Source organism: Falco peregrinus, chromosome Z, assembly GCF_023634155.1.
Source record: "Falco peregrinus isolate bFalPer1 chromosome Z, bFalPer1.pri, whole genome shotgun sequence".
NCBI lineage: Eukaryota > Metazoa > Chordata > Aves > Falconiformes > Falconidae > Falco > Falco peregrinus.
Window position 1 is genome coordinate 7,207,143 of NC_073739.1, and position 14,306 is coordinate 7,221,448.

The following is a 14,306-nucleotide window of genomic DNA, read 5'->3' on the forward strand; positions in this document are numbered from 1 at the left end:
CGACCAGATCTTTCTTTTTCATGTGATCTCTGACTCCTTCAATGCCTTCTGACAGGTTTTTAAAAAAGAAACCTGTACTGACTTTCCCCCCAGTACATCATTCCCTCCTGATACAGAGGAATCACGACAAATCACTCCTGGAGGCCTTTCAAAGACCATCACATCTTTTCCCATTTCTCTAATGAAAATAGCTGATTCCAGCAGTAAGTTACATACTAGTTGGTTGGTCTGCAGCTTCGTATTTGACTACTTACAGAACTTAAAAACCATCTCATCCTGGAATTTGATTATTGTAAGATACATCAGTTTGTCCTAAGATCTCCTCTACTGATAAAGTGAAATTACAGACAGTTCTTCAGAATTATAACCTGCTTAAAAAAAATACATTAATAATAATCAAGTGTGGAAACTGGACAAATAATATTCAAAATAATTATGTGAGATTTTCTTATTGGAGCTGAGCATTCCTTCTGCGTGCAGTTCATCTATCAGCCTCATCAGCTCTATTACTATTAGCCTCTACAACTGTAACAAGATCCTCAGTTTCACTTTTGGGTCATCTTACAGTGTTTTTATACATGACTTGCCAGCATTTATACTCTTTCCTACCTTTCCCATTTGCACAGGAAAGTGAACTTTTGCTACAAACTTATTACTTCTATCAGTTTCCTTTACTAGTTTAAATGAGGTTTTTCTGTGTTGTTACTCTGGAGTCTGTCAGTGGTGATTCCATCTTCAGACAGCTTTAATTTTTCAGCTTCCACATGCATTGTTTCATTTTTCTCATTTCTGTAGGCCTCTTCATAACCTATTTCTGACTGTGGTGAGGGCTTCCTACGCATAATACTCATTACTAAAGGATGGCGCTCATACCTTGTGCCAAATTTTCCACACTGCTCACGATTAAACAGCTGCATAGATTTTGCGAGTACTTACTTTGTTCCACAAGTGCAGTTAAATTATGACACTTTGCAGAAGCTGGAAATAATACACTTGAGAATAGCCTAAATGTACTACTGACAAACTGCATCAGTACATTGGTGGTTACTACATAATTTATAAATCAGAGTAAATACAGATTAATGCAACAGTGGGAGCTAGACAGAGCCATTTTTCTCCCAGGCCAGACACCCAAATCTCACAGCCGTGCAGATGAGTCCCCACTTGTGTGACAGAGGTGATGGAGGTATTGTGATACTTACTCCAAGTTCATTCATCTCGTTTTGAAGCTCACAGATCAGCATTACTATCACACTAATTACATGCATATTCCTTTCTGCAAAGAACCTTCAAAGAAAGTTCCGTAGCCTCAAAATGCAGGCAGTTGAGAGTTTATAAATGACAGCTTCCTGGCTTCAGAGGGAGGGTGACATGGCTTGAGGAGGTCTTTCAACACATCACCCATTGGAAGTACTCCCTGGACCAAAACTTCCTCAACAAAGAAAACTAGTTGTGTACAGAAGTTAGAATCACAGCTTGTACTGCACTGGGGCAGACTGCCACGGTGAACCTGATCGTCTCTGTCTACACAGAGAAGTCTGAAGTGGTAGATGCTTTCTCAAGCGGTCTCAGGTCTGGGGGCATTGGTGCAGCCCACATGGCTCAGCAGGCTGGGAGAGTGGCGGAGGGCTGCTGATCGCCCTTCGGCTGCTTCTCAGAGCTCCTAGCGCAGCTCCTTCTGGCCTGGCCCAGAGACACTTAGGAAAGCCTGGCTGGGGAACCTTCAGTAGTTTGGGCATGTTACCAAAACATTCCCTAAATAACATTCAAGGAATGGAGACAGGAACTGTGAAACGTTACAGAACTGTGAAAGCAAAGGACTTTTTCCTTCCTTAGCCCAAATGGGTTTTCCTCAGCTGAATAAGAAGGACTGGCTGAGAACAACAGTAATGCAAAAGCTTCTCAAAATTCACAAGAATCCTTTATGATATGATGGACATCCTCCACAGCCCTGGCACACTACAGTCTCCCCTACACGTTCCAGTATAGAGTACAAAAATAGCTACACATCATCACAGTATTGCAAGTATTCACAAACACTCATATGTGTTCTTTGGGGAATGCTTCATCACTTCCAAGGCTTGATCAAGTATTTTCTCTAAACAAATAAGATGCTGCAGCAGCACCTTATATTACATACATGTTACAAGTTACTGAAAAAGTGTGTTTTCAGAAAAAGACTTGGGAGTAGTTTACTGAAAATCGATTTAAGTTTATTCCTCTGCCTGTAAAAGCATGTTTATTCTCTACATTCAGCTGCAGAGGTCACAAAACATTCACAAATACTCCTCAGAAAGCTTATGGTTCCTCTATCAAAAACTACCACATTTTGAAAATTCTGCAATCTGGTAAGGCAAAGAAGGCTCAGCTGGAGAAATCAAACATGCGAGAAGTGAGGTGGAACACCGTCTCCACATGCAAGCATATGCTGCGTGCAAAGGCAGCGTCCTGAGAGAATGCCCTGCACAGAGCCTTGGCACACCTTGCCTTTATCTGAACCCTCGACTGCAGGCAGATGAACCCCCTTCTTGCAGATGAAAAAAAAAATATAATAATACCCAGGAAAAAATAAAATATTACTTACTGGGAGAGTTACTTTCTTCAAGTGGCATTCCTTCTGCAGTAGTTCATAAATGTATTTAGTAATGATCTGGAAGAAAACAAAAGAAATGCAAATAGATATTAAACCACTTACAGTAATGACATATCCAGGCAGACAACTTAAAGGCTAGCTGGTGAAACTTCTAAGCACTTGTATATGTTCTGCCACTTATCTGAATCCTTTACTATACAACTAATTATAGAACTTGGAGCTTTACACAAAAAAGTCCTCGCTGTCCCTCAGAAAAGGCTGCTTGCCAGTACAAAGAAATTGTAACTGTACCTGTGAATCCATCACGTGCTGCTGTGTGAATAATTATGTGCCTCAAAACTAAGGATTATAACCAATTAATATATACTCAGGGGTACAAGAAAGGCTCTCTTTTGCACAGAAATACTTTAAAAGCATTTTTTCCATAAGCGGGACTCCTGAAACCCTCTCCCCTGCAGGTTCACTTCATGAGCTACATGGAGAGCAGATCTGTAGTCACCCTCAGCACAAGTTGCCTTGCCATTTCTATTCACTGAACAGGGGAGGGATGGGTCAAAGGTTTCTAAATAGAAGAAAAACCCTGACTGATTCCCCACTATGGGGGAGTTTAAGTCTCTTGTCTCCATGTAGAAATAAAATTGAAATTTTAAACCTGAAACAAAAGGAATTATTTCAAAGAGAAGCCCCCCCCCCCCCCCCCCCAAAAAAAAACCAAACCCAAAAAATCAACCTAGTCACAACGAAAGACTTTCCCTCTCAAACGTAACAAAGTTGTTCACACTTCAAAGGCTTGACTAATATCTGGGGAAATTTTTTTCACCTTAATATATTCTAAGAAAAATGGAGATGCAGATGTAAGAACTTTCTAACTATTATTAATTTGGGAATTAAGCTGAGGAACAAACTAAAGCGCTTTGTCCACATGGGGCTGTAAAAATGGTTTGGAAGTAACTGCCTGGATTTCTGTGGCTACAGGAGTTTAAAAAAAAAAAAAAAAAGAAAAAAAAGGAAAATTAAAGAGGAAAAAAAGTGCTCATTAAGAGCCTCAAATGGTGCTTGCCTTCCCTTTAAAGCTCGGGGAACTATGTTTAAATTCCAGACAGGACAAGATCTAAGTCCCGAAATATTAATCCAAGAATATCTGGGTACAAAACCCAGCTGGTATTCTTTAGTCCAACCCCTCAAGGCCACAATTACAGCCATCTGAACCCACAGCATATTAAGCCAGAACAGAAACGTCGCTGTAACAAAGCTTGCAAGTGATGGCATCTTAACAACACGCTATGAACTGAGCAAGTAGGAGCCAGGGTATCATAAACTTCAATTTTAATTTTCCAAATGCACAATTACCAAATAAAGTTTCAATGAAGTCCAAAAGTTTTCATTATGTACATGTGAGCAAACATAATACGCAAATGTTTGGAACACATTTGAACAAATTAGAGGTACTGATGAAAGCTAATTAAAAATGTTGGCGCGTGCCCCTGCCTTCCTTTCACAAAACCCCAAAATCTTTATTAGGATTATGTGAATTCCTTGCTACCCTGCTCAAATATGTTTATTGATAGAATTATGTTCAAAAAACTTTATGGTTTAAAGAAAAGCAGTCTTACTGAACATTACTATCTGCAGCGAAACTGCATTTGGAGAAGGAATTTAGCTGTGAGCGATGAGTTGATTTAAGACATGTTTATCCCCAAAGCAGTATGTTAGGAACATGCATACAGTGTAATTTTACCTTCAGGGCCAAACTTTTTATGGTTCACCGAAATCAACTTCAGTGTAATGCCAACAAGTAAAGCAGTTAAGTTCCTGCAGTCTCAGATGCTGATGTTGTACAGACATTAAAATGAGTATAATGATAATATGGCCTCAAACATAGAAATTTTATTTTTCACTCTAAATCCAGGCATCTACTAACCATCAAAGAACACTTGGAAGAGAAAAAAATTGCTATGAAGGAAACAGATTTTAGACACCACTTGCAAAAACCTACCCTGTTTTGCAGCTATGTGTATCTATTTCTTCTATTCTCTCTCATCTGTTTAGGCTGTGTTGTCTTCAGGGCAGAAGCAAAGCTTCACTCATTTTTTCCGCAGCCTGGCTCAATGGGGCTCTGATCCTAACTGGCTCTTTATGCGCTTCTCTAATATAATGAATAGTGGTATCAGCCTTAAAAATGGGACTGTTAAATCAGCAAAGCGCTCTGGTACAGCAGACTTAACCTAATGAATGCTTTTAATAAGAGTAAACATAGAGAAAGATACAGGAGGTTGGAGGCTCAGATGCAAAGTTGTCAGATTGTGATCCTCAGGCTGCTCAGCTCCTGGATGGTCTCCACAGCACAGACAGACTTGAGGGAAAACTGCCGTGAACTGCCCAAGTATATATGACCACAAGAGGTATTTTTTTTGGCAGCAGAACACCAAAAAGTTCAGGGATACCCTAGCAATGGCTGGTACACCGTCAGCTTTAAAGGATGGATGGTGATACACAAGATTTGTGCATTTGAAGCAGCACAAAAAAAGCCCCAAACTTCCCAATTTGAAATCATCATCGTAACGGCCAGGTTTCCTGCATTTAGCATGGAGGTGCCTGAAAAATCTAGCAAAATACTCTCCTACCTAAGAACAGAGCTGCATGTTCTGAAAATGCTACTGATCCAATGTTACTTTTGGAATTTTATGCTTTTAGTTACATCTCGTGATTTTATGGCTGTTCTGTAATTTTGAAAAATTAACTGTTAGAATATCTTTTCTATAGGCATGAAAAAGAGAAGGGAACTGTGCTACATTATTTATGTAACACTAGTTAGACTTACTAATACAAATCTATACCATTTAAATAGCCCCCACTTCTTAAGTAGTAGCTTGTGCATGCTGGTATCTTATCTGTAAGATGTGAAAACCGTTGTAGGATGTTGAAAACTGTCTTGTGATGTCTTGTGATGAGAAGGTGAGTATGGTTACACTCTATGAACTCTTTTAGACTAATCATCGGTCATATGGTTGCTCATGACCACAGGTATTTAGTGACAAAGGCTGTTCAGTCCAGTCTGGTGCTAACAACTCATCTGGAACTACCAAGCAACAAACGGTCCACTGCAAGCCATTCTCAAGGCAAGCTGCAACACTTGCTAGAGAGCCCTACTCGTGTTACTCACACTAACTTGAGATATTTACGCTTTTCCTAAGGCTCTTGCAACAAATAAGGTGTGCCAGCACACTAAGCAGTATGCTGCACTGTAACTGAAGGCAATAAGGTGAGCGGGCAGCACCACGTCTGAGATGGGAAAGGAAAAAGAAGCTTGCCCAAAGTGTGTGATATTTATTGCCTGACGAATGGAGGAAAAAATGGTAGTTCCGTACTTCTTGCATGAGACACTGGAAACTTAACCCCACTTTACGGTTATCTCTGCTCTTCATTCACTTCTAATTGCAGTCCACAAGGAAAACACATCCCAAAATATTGGAAATAGGGTAAATATTGGAAACAAGCACTATCAAGGCATTCTTCTTGCCTGCTCTGAGAACTGGGGGGAAAAAATCAGACACAACCCCAAAATACTTCCATGCCTCTCATCACTTAACTCTGAAAGCAAGGGAGAAATCCTTTCCAACCACAAAAAAGTACTTAGCCTAACACTTCCACCCCTCAAAAAAGCTCTATTCAAACTGTGGGACAGAAGAAACTTTCTTCCCAGCACAAAGTGGTCCTCCTCTTTGGAAGGAAAGTAAATGGCTTACACTTCAACTTGCTGTCAGTGAGCTGAGAAGCCAATGTCCTGCTTTCTGCAAGCCTGAGGATCTTCCACCCTAAATGAAGTCACAGCTTTTCTTATTTTTGTTGGACTAGAAAAACTCCCAGAATGAAGGGGTGCTGATGACAGCAGAGACCACAGCTGAGTGGATCACATCCTGAACAGTAAAAACAGTGGATTACCCTGGGCATTTAAAAACACGAGTACCTAATCTCTGCTGCCATTTCCTCATTACAGTTTGCCTTCATCTACTATGGACAAGGCTGAGAGTAGGAATACATACGGTTCAGGACAGGAACCAAACTTCAGTGCTCACAAGTGCCCTTCTGAGGAGCTTAAAACAGTTGGCCTTCTGGCTAATGTTGGATATAACAGTGTGAATACCTCCAGAAGAACATTTTCAAAGTGCTAGTGGCCACAAATATGACATCTGTGAAGTTCAATAGTCTTATGGGTAACTGGGGGATAGACCTATGTCATGAACAGTCATCCTTCACATGTATCCAGAACATAACCTCTTTTAATTACAGAGACATCAAAATGGATGTCCAAAAAAATGGATGGACAGCAAAAAGGACAGAGAAGACCACACAGAGAAAAGAGAAGCATGTTGTCTTATGACAGAGCTGAGATATTGCCCGTGAGTTGCTAAATGCTCTGCACAATGGTGGCTGAGACTATAGTCTGCAGAGCAAAACCGAACCTCCAGGCAGAAAGACGGTTCTGCTACACATAACTGCAGTACACATTAATTGGTACAGTTCTAGCTTCATATGGCTTCTGTTCTTTTAAAATTACATTGTTCATACAGAGGACTTTCTACAGAACTGTTTTCAACTACCAAAAAACACTGAAAAATTCTGTTAGCAGCACGATTTGCGAAATCTTTGCAATACACCATCCTGAAGCTATGTGATCAAAAGATCAGCGCCTGCATACAACTATGTGACAAGAGAAATTAAAGATGAAGAGCCACTAAGACCAACAAGCCTAATTTTACAAAGATCCTGAAGGTACTGAAGCCTAAATGTGGTAAGTGGAGACAAATACCAAAGAGACTCTTCGGTGCGCTACATACGGGAGGTCTTTCAACCACAAAAGTCTGGAAAAGAGGACAGACAAAAGCATGCCCAAAGGGCAAGAAGGCAACTCTAAAGCAACTCAGTTTAAAATAATATGCCTCCATTTTGTCTGTAAGAAACTGAAAGAAGCCTTTTAACCTGTATTAAAAACATCAAGAACCAGCCTGGCACACATGAGGAAGAACAGAACCGCAGCTGACCCACCGGTGAACCTTCCCATAACAGAGATAGCCAGGTACACAGCCAACAGATCACAACTCAACAACTTGTTTCATAACACCTACATCCTAATCCAGAGGAGCTGCGTCAGTACATACCACATCAAAAACCATGCTGGGACGCAGTGAAGTGCACTGAGCCTTGCTCGTCGAGCCCCTGCCCCCCTGCTGTGCTTTACAACCCAAGTCCTCTGAATTGTCTTTCCGCTCCCCCCGCCCCCGAGCGTGCTCCCACTTTCAAAACCAGCCATGGGTAACTCTACCCACCATCAGACTATGTGTATGAACAGAACAGCAAACACACTGCAGAGGGAAGAAATGAAAAAAACCAAAGTAAGCTACTCGAGCTTGCAAAACATTTTCTCAAGAGTGAATTGTCTGCTGAAAACATATTAAAAGAAAAGGCACAGGCCCGCCTGATTTGCAGCCGTTCACTTCTAAACCGGCACCTACCAGTAGGCACTGGAAATCATTATCACACGACGACTGTTCATGGATTCACGACAGATGTGAGGAACCCTTTGGTTAGTGCAAACCACAAAGTCCCTTTGAAGACAAATGAAATGCCACATGTCCCTCTTTTCTCCCATATGTGCATCCCTCACGACCAGGACGCCAACAACCCTGTTGAATGGTTGGTGTATGAGTAATGCATGATAAAGAATAAAGCACATGTGACATGACAAAAGGATAAAGCGCATGCGGGCAGTTGATATTATGATCACTCACATGACAGAGGACGGATTACAAAACCTTGGAGAAAGGATAAGGGAGTGCAAGCTGTTAACCCAAGTTGTCCAGACCATTGCCTGCTCCTACACACCTCTAGCAGACTTCTGGGAAAAAAGGAAATGGAGCAAATTACTGGTTACATATATTTTTCTGGTGGACCAGACCCAGCTGGGTGGATCTGAGATTTCCCATATCATGTTCCTCATTTACAGCTATTCCAAACACAAACGGAACCCCATCACCACTACTCCTCCTCCTCTTGTTACCACTTCCCACTACTCTAAGGACTAAATGCGGATGGACACAGAACCGCTCTCTCAGAGTTAACGGAGGGTACTTCCCATCAAGAAAGACGTGTTGGCAAGGATGTGCTTACTCAGCAGATAGGAGGCTTCTGCCTCCAAAAATGTCAACTTGTGAAACAACACTCCTTAAACACCTTATTAGATCACTTGTTTTCATTAATTTTTAAAGACAGTTCTCAAAGTACATTAAAGTGCAGACAGTAAAAGAATCTAATAGCAATAATTTTGCTTGAAAGTTTTTATTAGTGGCCATTATTCTATTACTTTAGAATAACATAGATATTACATTTAAAATCAAGGAGATTGTATCTAATAAAACATAGGTGCAATGGCACTTTTCTTGCTTGACTTCCTGGTTTTTCATTAAGTCCTATCATAAAAAGGGTTAGTACATTATTAGTGTCATTAGTGGTTCATTATTTCTTTATTAATCTTACCTTATGAGCTAACTATACTTTAACCTCAGTTTAATCCCCCACATAAACATATATTACAGAAAAAAAAGAGAAAAAAAGAAGGGAAAAAATTTCAATTAAAAATATTATGCTCAGAAACCACTGAAGTCTGACCACCTCTGTGTTCCACAATAACTCACTCAGATATAATTTGCTGTGCTTTGAGCTGAAGTAAAGAAAAATGGAAAGGTTTTTATTTTTCTTTAGAGAATGCAGAAATATTTCAACCTTAGGTTCACTTGTCAATTCCCACCCTGTCACAGAACTGCACTTAAAATGTGTAACAGCTGAATGTTATGAGTTTACCTGACAAATCCACATATAGGCCAAAATCAACCTCATTTGCCTTTCTGTTCTTTTTTACTAAAGTGATATGTTTGACCTGACTTCGCATGGTACAGCAAGAGATCCATCAGCTCCCCAGACCTCCAAAACACTTTTAACTATCAATTTAGGCCTGACATATCAAGTTACAATCTCTTGAAGCTAACATTCTCAAAAAAAATGGATCTTTCACGGGCACAGAACGGATACTATTTTCAAATAATCTAAATTCAGCCTCAGAGATTTAGCCCCTCAGCACTAGTATTTCCTAAGAACTTCAAGGCAGTGTACACAGGTTGGAGGTTTTCTCACTAATCTTAAAAATAAACAAGCATAAACCACTAGAAGCGATGCCATTACGAGTAATGGATTTTCTTGTTTTATAAGGTTTGCCTCTACATTGGTAATAAGCACTTTAATGCCAAAAGAGAAAATGAGCACAAGAAGGAAACGATCCTTGTAACATACAGTAGCCTACCCACAACTTTTTCATCTTTGTAGTGTAAGAGCAGTAACGTTCAGTGAAACAAATGCAAAATTAATTCCAACTGACTGCCCTGTGGCAAATCTCAAGTGGTGGGACTGACCCTAGGCTTGCTACTGTGGCTGCCATAGCTTTGGTTGAATGAGCTTTACTTTGACCCTCAAGTGACAAACCTGCCAATAAGTAACAATGAGAGATGCAAAGGAACTTTCTGACATACTGCTCTTGGACACAGACTTACTTAGGAACTCAGACAAACAAACAAACAAAAAACCAATCCACCATCACCACACCAGAACAAAAAATCCTAAAACCTGAATGGGCTTTCTAAAGTCTCTGTTCACTGCAAGCTTAAAAAAAAAAATAAAAAAAAATCAATAGCATTTTAAAAATCCACAAAAGGCCTCACTTGGATTATAGTGTGGGAGAACAATTCATTAAGATGGAATTGACATTACCTCTAAGGGATTTCTTGAGTTTTCTACTGAAAGCAATTCAATTCAATCCTAACACATGGGTGTGATATTCTGGATTTGGAGTTGACTGATCACAACTAGGACCTCAAGATCTTTTGAGAGAATTAAATGAAAAACAACAGGGATTTGTCATGAATGCAGCATATACTGTTGATGTAATTTGACCCAATGTTTTGTTACATGGTCTTTGCTGACACCTGTTGGTTTATTTTTTGTTTCTCTTCTTTCTTTCCTTTCCTTTTTAAGAAAAAGCATCTCTGATTTTAGAAACGGCTTGACAATTACTTGGCTTCAGAAATGGCTTAATTACATATGCCATCATATGAAAATTCTCTGTTCTTTTGAAGTATGCATACATACACGTATATATGTATTAGTACCAAGCAGAGGCTTCAATCAAGCACCTTGCACTAGAAGCAATTGAACAGCAGCAGAAGGCATGACCTCTATCCCCAAGCTAAGTAAAGAAATAAAGGATGAAAAGGTTGCAAAACAAAGAAGGAAACTACGAAATGCCCAAAGGCATAACAAAGGAACAAATATAAGTAAGCCTTTTAAAACACATTTTAATATACCAATTCAAGAACTAAAACTTAGGATTATTATTTCTAAATTTTGTATTAGATACGAGTTATGAAAAGGGATCTGGAACAAAGAGCAAGAGCATTTTGATTATTCTGACTATTAATGAAAAAAATTTAGTTTCGGTGGAAGGTGGTGCTATGCAGTTTTGAAAGGTTAAAAACACGACATATCAGATTTACATAGTTAAAGCATACCAGCTTTTGTAGTTACAGACAAAAAAGTCAGTGATGTGTCAAGCATCTCATTTTGCCACCTTTGATTCCCTCAGCAGAAATGACCAGATAAATATTCACAGATGGACCCAAGGCTTAACGTTATGTAAATCCAGAGCAGAACTTAAATTAACACCTTCTTTTCACATAGAGATGTCTTAACCATTTTGCCACCGTGCTCCAGCATAGTAGCGGGTCAAAACAAATTGGATTTACATAAATTCAGCTGAAAAGGACCATGGCGCTAAATGTTAGCAGCATTTCTTTTTTCTCTTCCTGGCACAAACAGCAGTTGATACCCTCAAGAACACAAATCACAGAAATGTTTATAGTTTCACTATTAAATAATACTTGCACCTCTTTTTACTAGGTCAAGTAAACCAAATGGATCATGCTGGGGTCATTAACTCATTGCATTCTTAGGCGGCAAACTCAGTACCCTCACTTGCTTTGAGTAACAGACAAAAGCTAGCAGTTAACTTCTAAGAGAAATGGCTAGCTTGCCTTCTGCTTTTCTAGTCCACGGTTATGGTACCTAGTACTCTGAAAGAAACTTCCTCTTAAGGAGAGAAAAACTTGCCCTGAAGGCACTGTGTCTTCTGGGGGTATCAAGCTGAAGGCTAAGAAAACACCCTGGATGTTGAACCTTTTTCCAGCCTTTTTCATCCCTTTTTCAAGACAAGATTTCCTTTTCCTGTTCAACATGGCTGAGCCCATCTAACTTAGCCTTGTGTTCTGCTGGCAGGCAAACTCAGCGAGGGAGCAAACTGCAAAAAACTCGAGGTATGGCAAAAGCCAGGAGAACTTTCGACCAAAAGGTAAGGCTGATCCTTCATATGTGACAAGTGAAAACCTGACACTTTCGCTCTTGTATAAAATACAAGAAAAAATTTAATTTAACAATGAAGTAAATCGTTATTTAAAATGTCTTTATTAGATCAAATTTGGAAAGGTTAACATATGCTTTTTCTACTTTATTTTTAAAACTATCCTTCCAGGAAGAAATATTCTTGGTAATGGGGATTTATAACATAAACTTCATAGCCCATACTACTTATAACAGAGTACACAAATATAATAGAGCCCATACATACATAAAAAGAGGAGAGTATGAAAGGATATTGTTAGTTGCCATGACTATTTATGTTGATGTTGTCCAAAATTCACAGCAGATCCTTTCTTCCTATGAAATTATGGCTGAAAAACTAATGTAGACAATCATGCAGCGCACACATGTCCAAAGACAGCCCATCAGTGTAGTACTTCTCATTACGCTACGTGGGCACAAGTATTGGCAGAAGAGGAAAAACAGCAAATAGTGAAGCTCTACAAATGACTGTGTTTTAATGAATTTTACCTGTATACTTCATTTGGGAAGGAATCGCATTATTTCCCAACCCAACCACCAAGATACAGGCCAATTACATATAAAACATGACAGTGACTAAGAAGGATCACAACAATTCATGATTTTATGCAAACCCCAACTATAGGCTTGTGTCTTCAACCTTCTACTGAATACAAATACTGTGAAAAGAAAAGTTTTGGGGTTCTTTTGTGTCAAAGGAGATGCCACAAGCTCTGATGGAAATTTTGCATTAAAACAGTAAAATGCTTAGCACGACCGACTTAATAAGCAATTATTTCTAAAAAGTCTGTGAAGCTACGAAACAGACGGAGTCAGAAAATACTGTGTAAAAGCCTGTTCCAATGTCCATTTATAAACCATGTGACAAGGACTGGGGCACATGTTCATGTTGGCGTCTGGCAGTTTTCCAACAGAAGTTTGCGTGATGGGATCCTCTGCTCTTTTGGAGGGCTGGGGCATGCAGACATACAGCTATGTTTGATTAGACAAGTGGTTCAATTACAGTAGTTACCAGTACAAAAATGTATCAAGTAGGAAGCAATGACAATTCCCACTGAACATTGGTATCAAAATACTGTCTGAAAAGGAAACTTCTTCCTAACATCCGGTTTATGTAGTTTTCATAATGTTTCATAGAAACATTAAGTAGGCAATTTTATCACCCAGATACACGTAAAGAAAATGGACATCCACAACAGTTAGCAGCAAGCTCGTGTGCAACTTATAATTATACCACAGCCGCTAGCCTGCAGAGTTCTGTGCAGAGTTCTATGTTCGGTGAAAGGGTATTATAAAAAGAAAGACACACGAAAGACCTTTAAAATTCATCATATATCAGATAAAATAAAGTGACCCCAAATAACAGTCAAAAGAACACAATGAAAAGGTGAGATTAGGAATCAGACAGATCTTTTGCCTCAAAGCAACTTGCTCTATGACAAGAGAATCTGTCACAATTATCTGTATGCCATGAGAACAAAGCAGAGAACCTGCACTGAGGATGACCTGTCCTCTACCAACCACCAAACCATATTTATTGTTCTACATGACACACGGTGCTGTGACCACATACCAACTAAGCGTCTTCGTTGCCACTGCTATCTTCTGTCAATAATGCGGGCAAAGGGCACAGAGGCTGATGGATGCTCCCCCTTTGCTCTGCTCAAGGCCTAATCCCGACAGAAGAGGCAGGAGACCAGCACATCACCGCAGAGCACGGCAGCAAGTAGGCTGGCAAGTGACAAGTCATCGCATTACCATCTACCACTTGTCTATAGCCTTGTTTTACATCTGCTGCTTTTCCACTTTCCTCTTCTGCAAACTGAGACCAAGTTGTAAACTTGTGAACCTCTAGTCTGGTTGAGTTGCTGGGCATGTCATCACACACAATGGCAGGTCAGTGTGCTCGTGACTCAGGCTTGGGAAGTGGCTTTTGCCGACTGCTCCGGCATCCAGGAGAAGCAGAACCTGCAGAGGGCCAGCAGCTACCATAGAGGCACTGGCAGCTCCCGGCGGCACCCGCAGCGATTCACGGGCAACGGCATGGCGCAGACAGACAGTAACCTACAGCTTGCCATCAGAATCCCATTTTTGTCCCCTAATTGATGGCAGAGCCCAAGACTTTTCTCAAGTTAATGAAATGGAAGCTTTGGGTTTTTCAAACAGTAAAATGCCTCCACTGATACTGGAAACAATTACTGCTGCTCCTTTT

The 14,306-nt window shown here is 40.0% G+C and overlaps 1 protein-coding gene across 2 annotated transcripts in view; it reads right to left on the reverse strand.

The window, feature by feature from the left end:
- FAM172A (family with sequence similarity 172 member A) overlaps positions 1–14,306 on the reverse strand; it is a 270,279-nt gene that overhangs the window by 214,261 nt on the left and 41,712 nt on the right. For both annotated transcript variants that reach the window (XM_055790377.1, XM_055790378.1), the window contains one exon: positions 2,585–2,650. In XM_055790377.1, the coding sequence (XP_055646352.1) occupies positions 2,585–2,650 (66 nt within the window). The remainder of the gene's footprint in view (positions 1–2,584; positions 2,651–14,306) is intronic.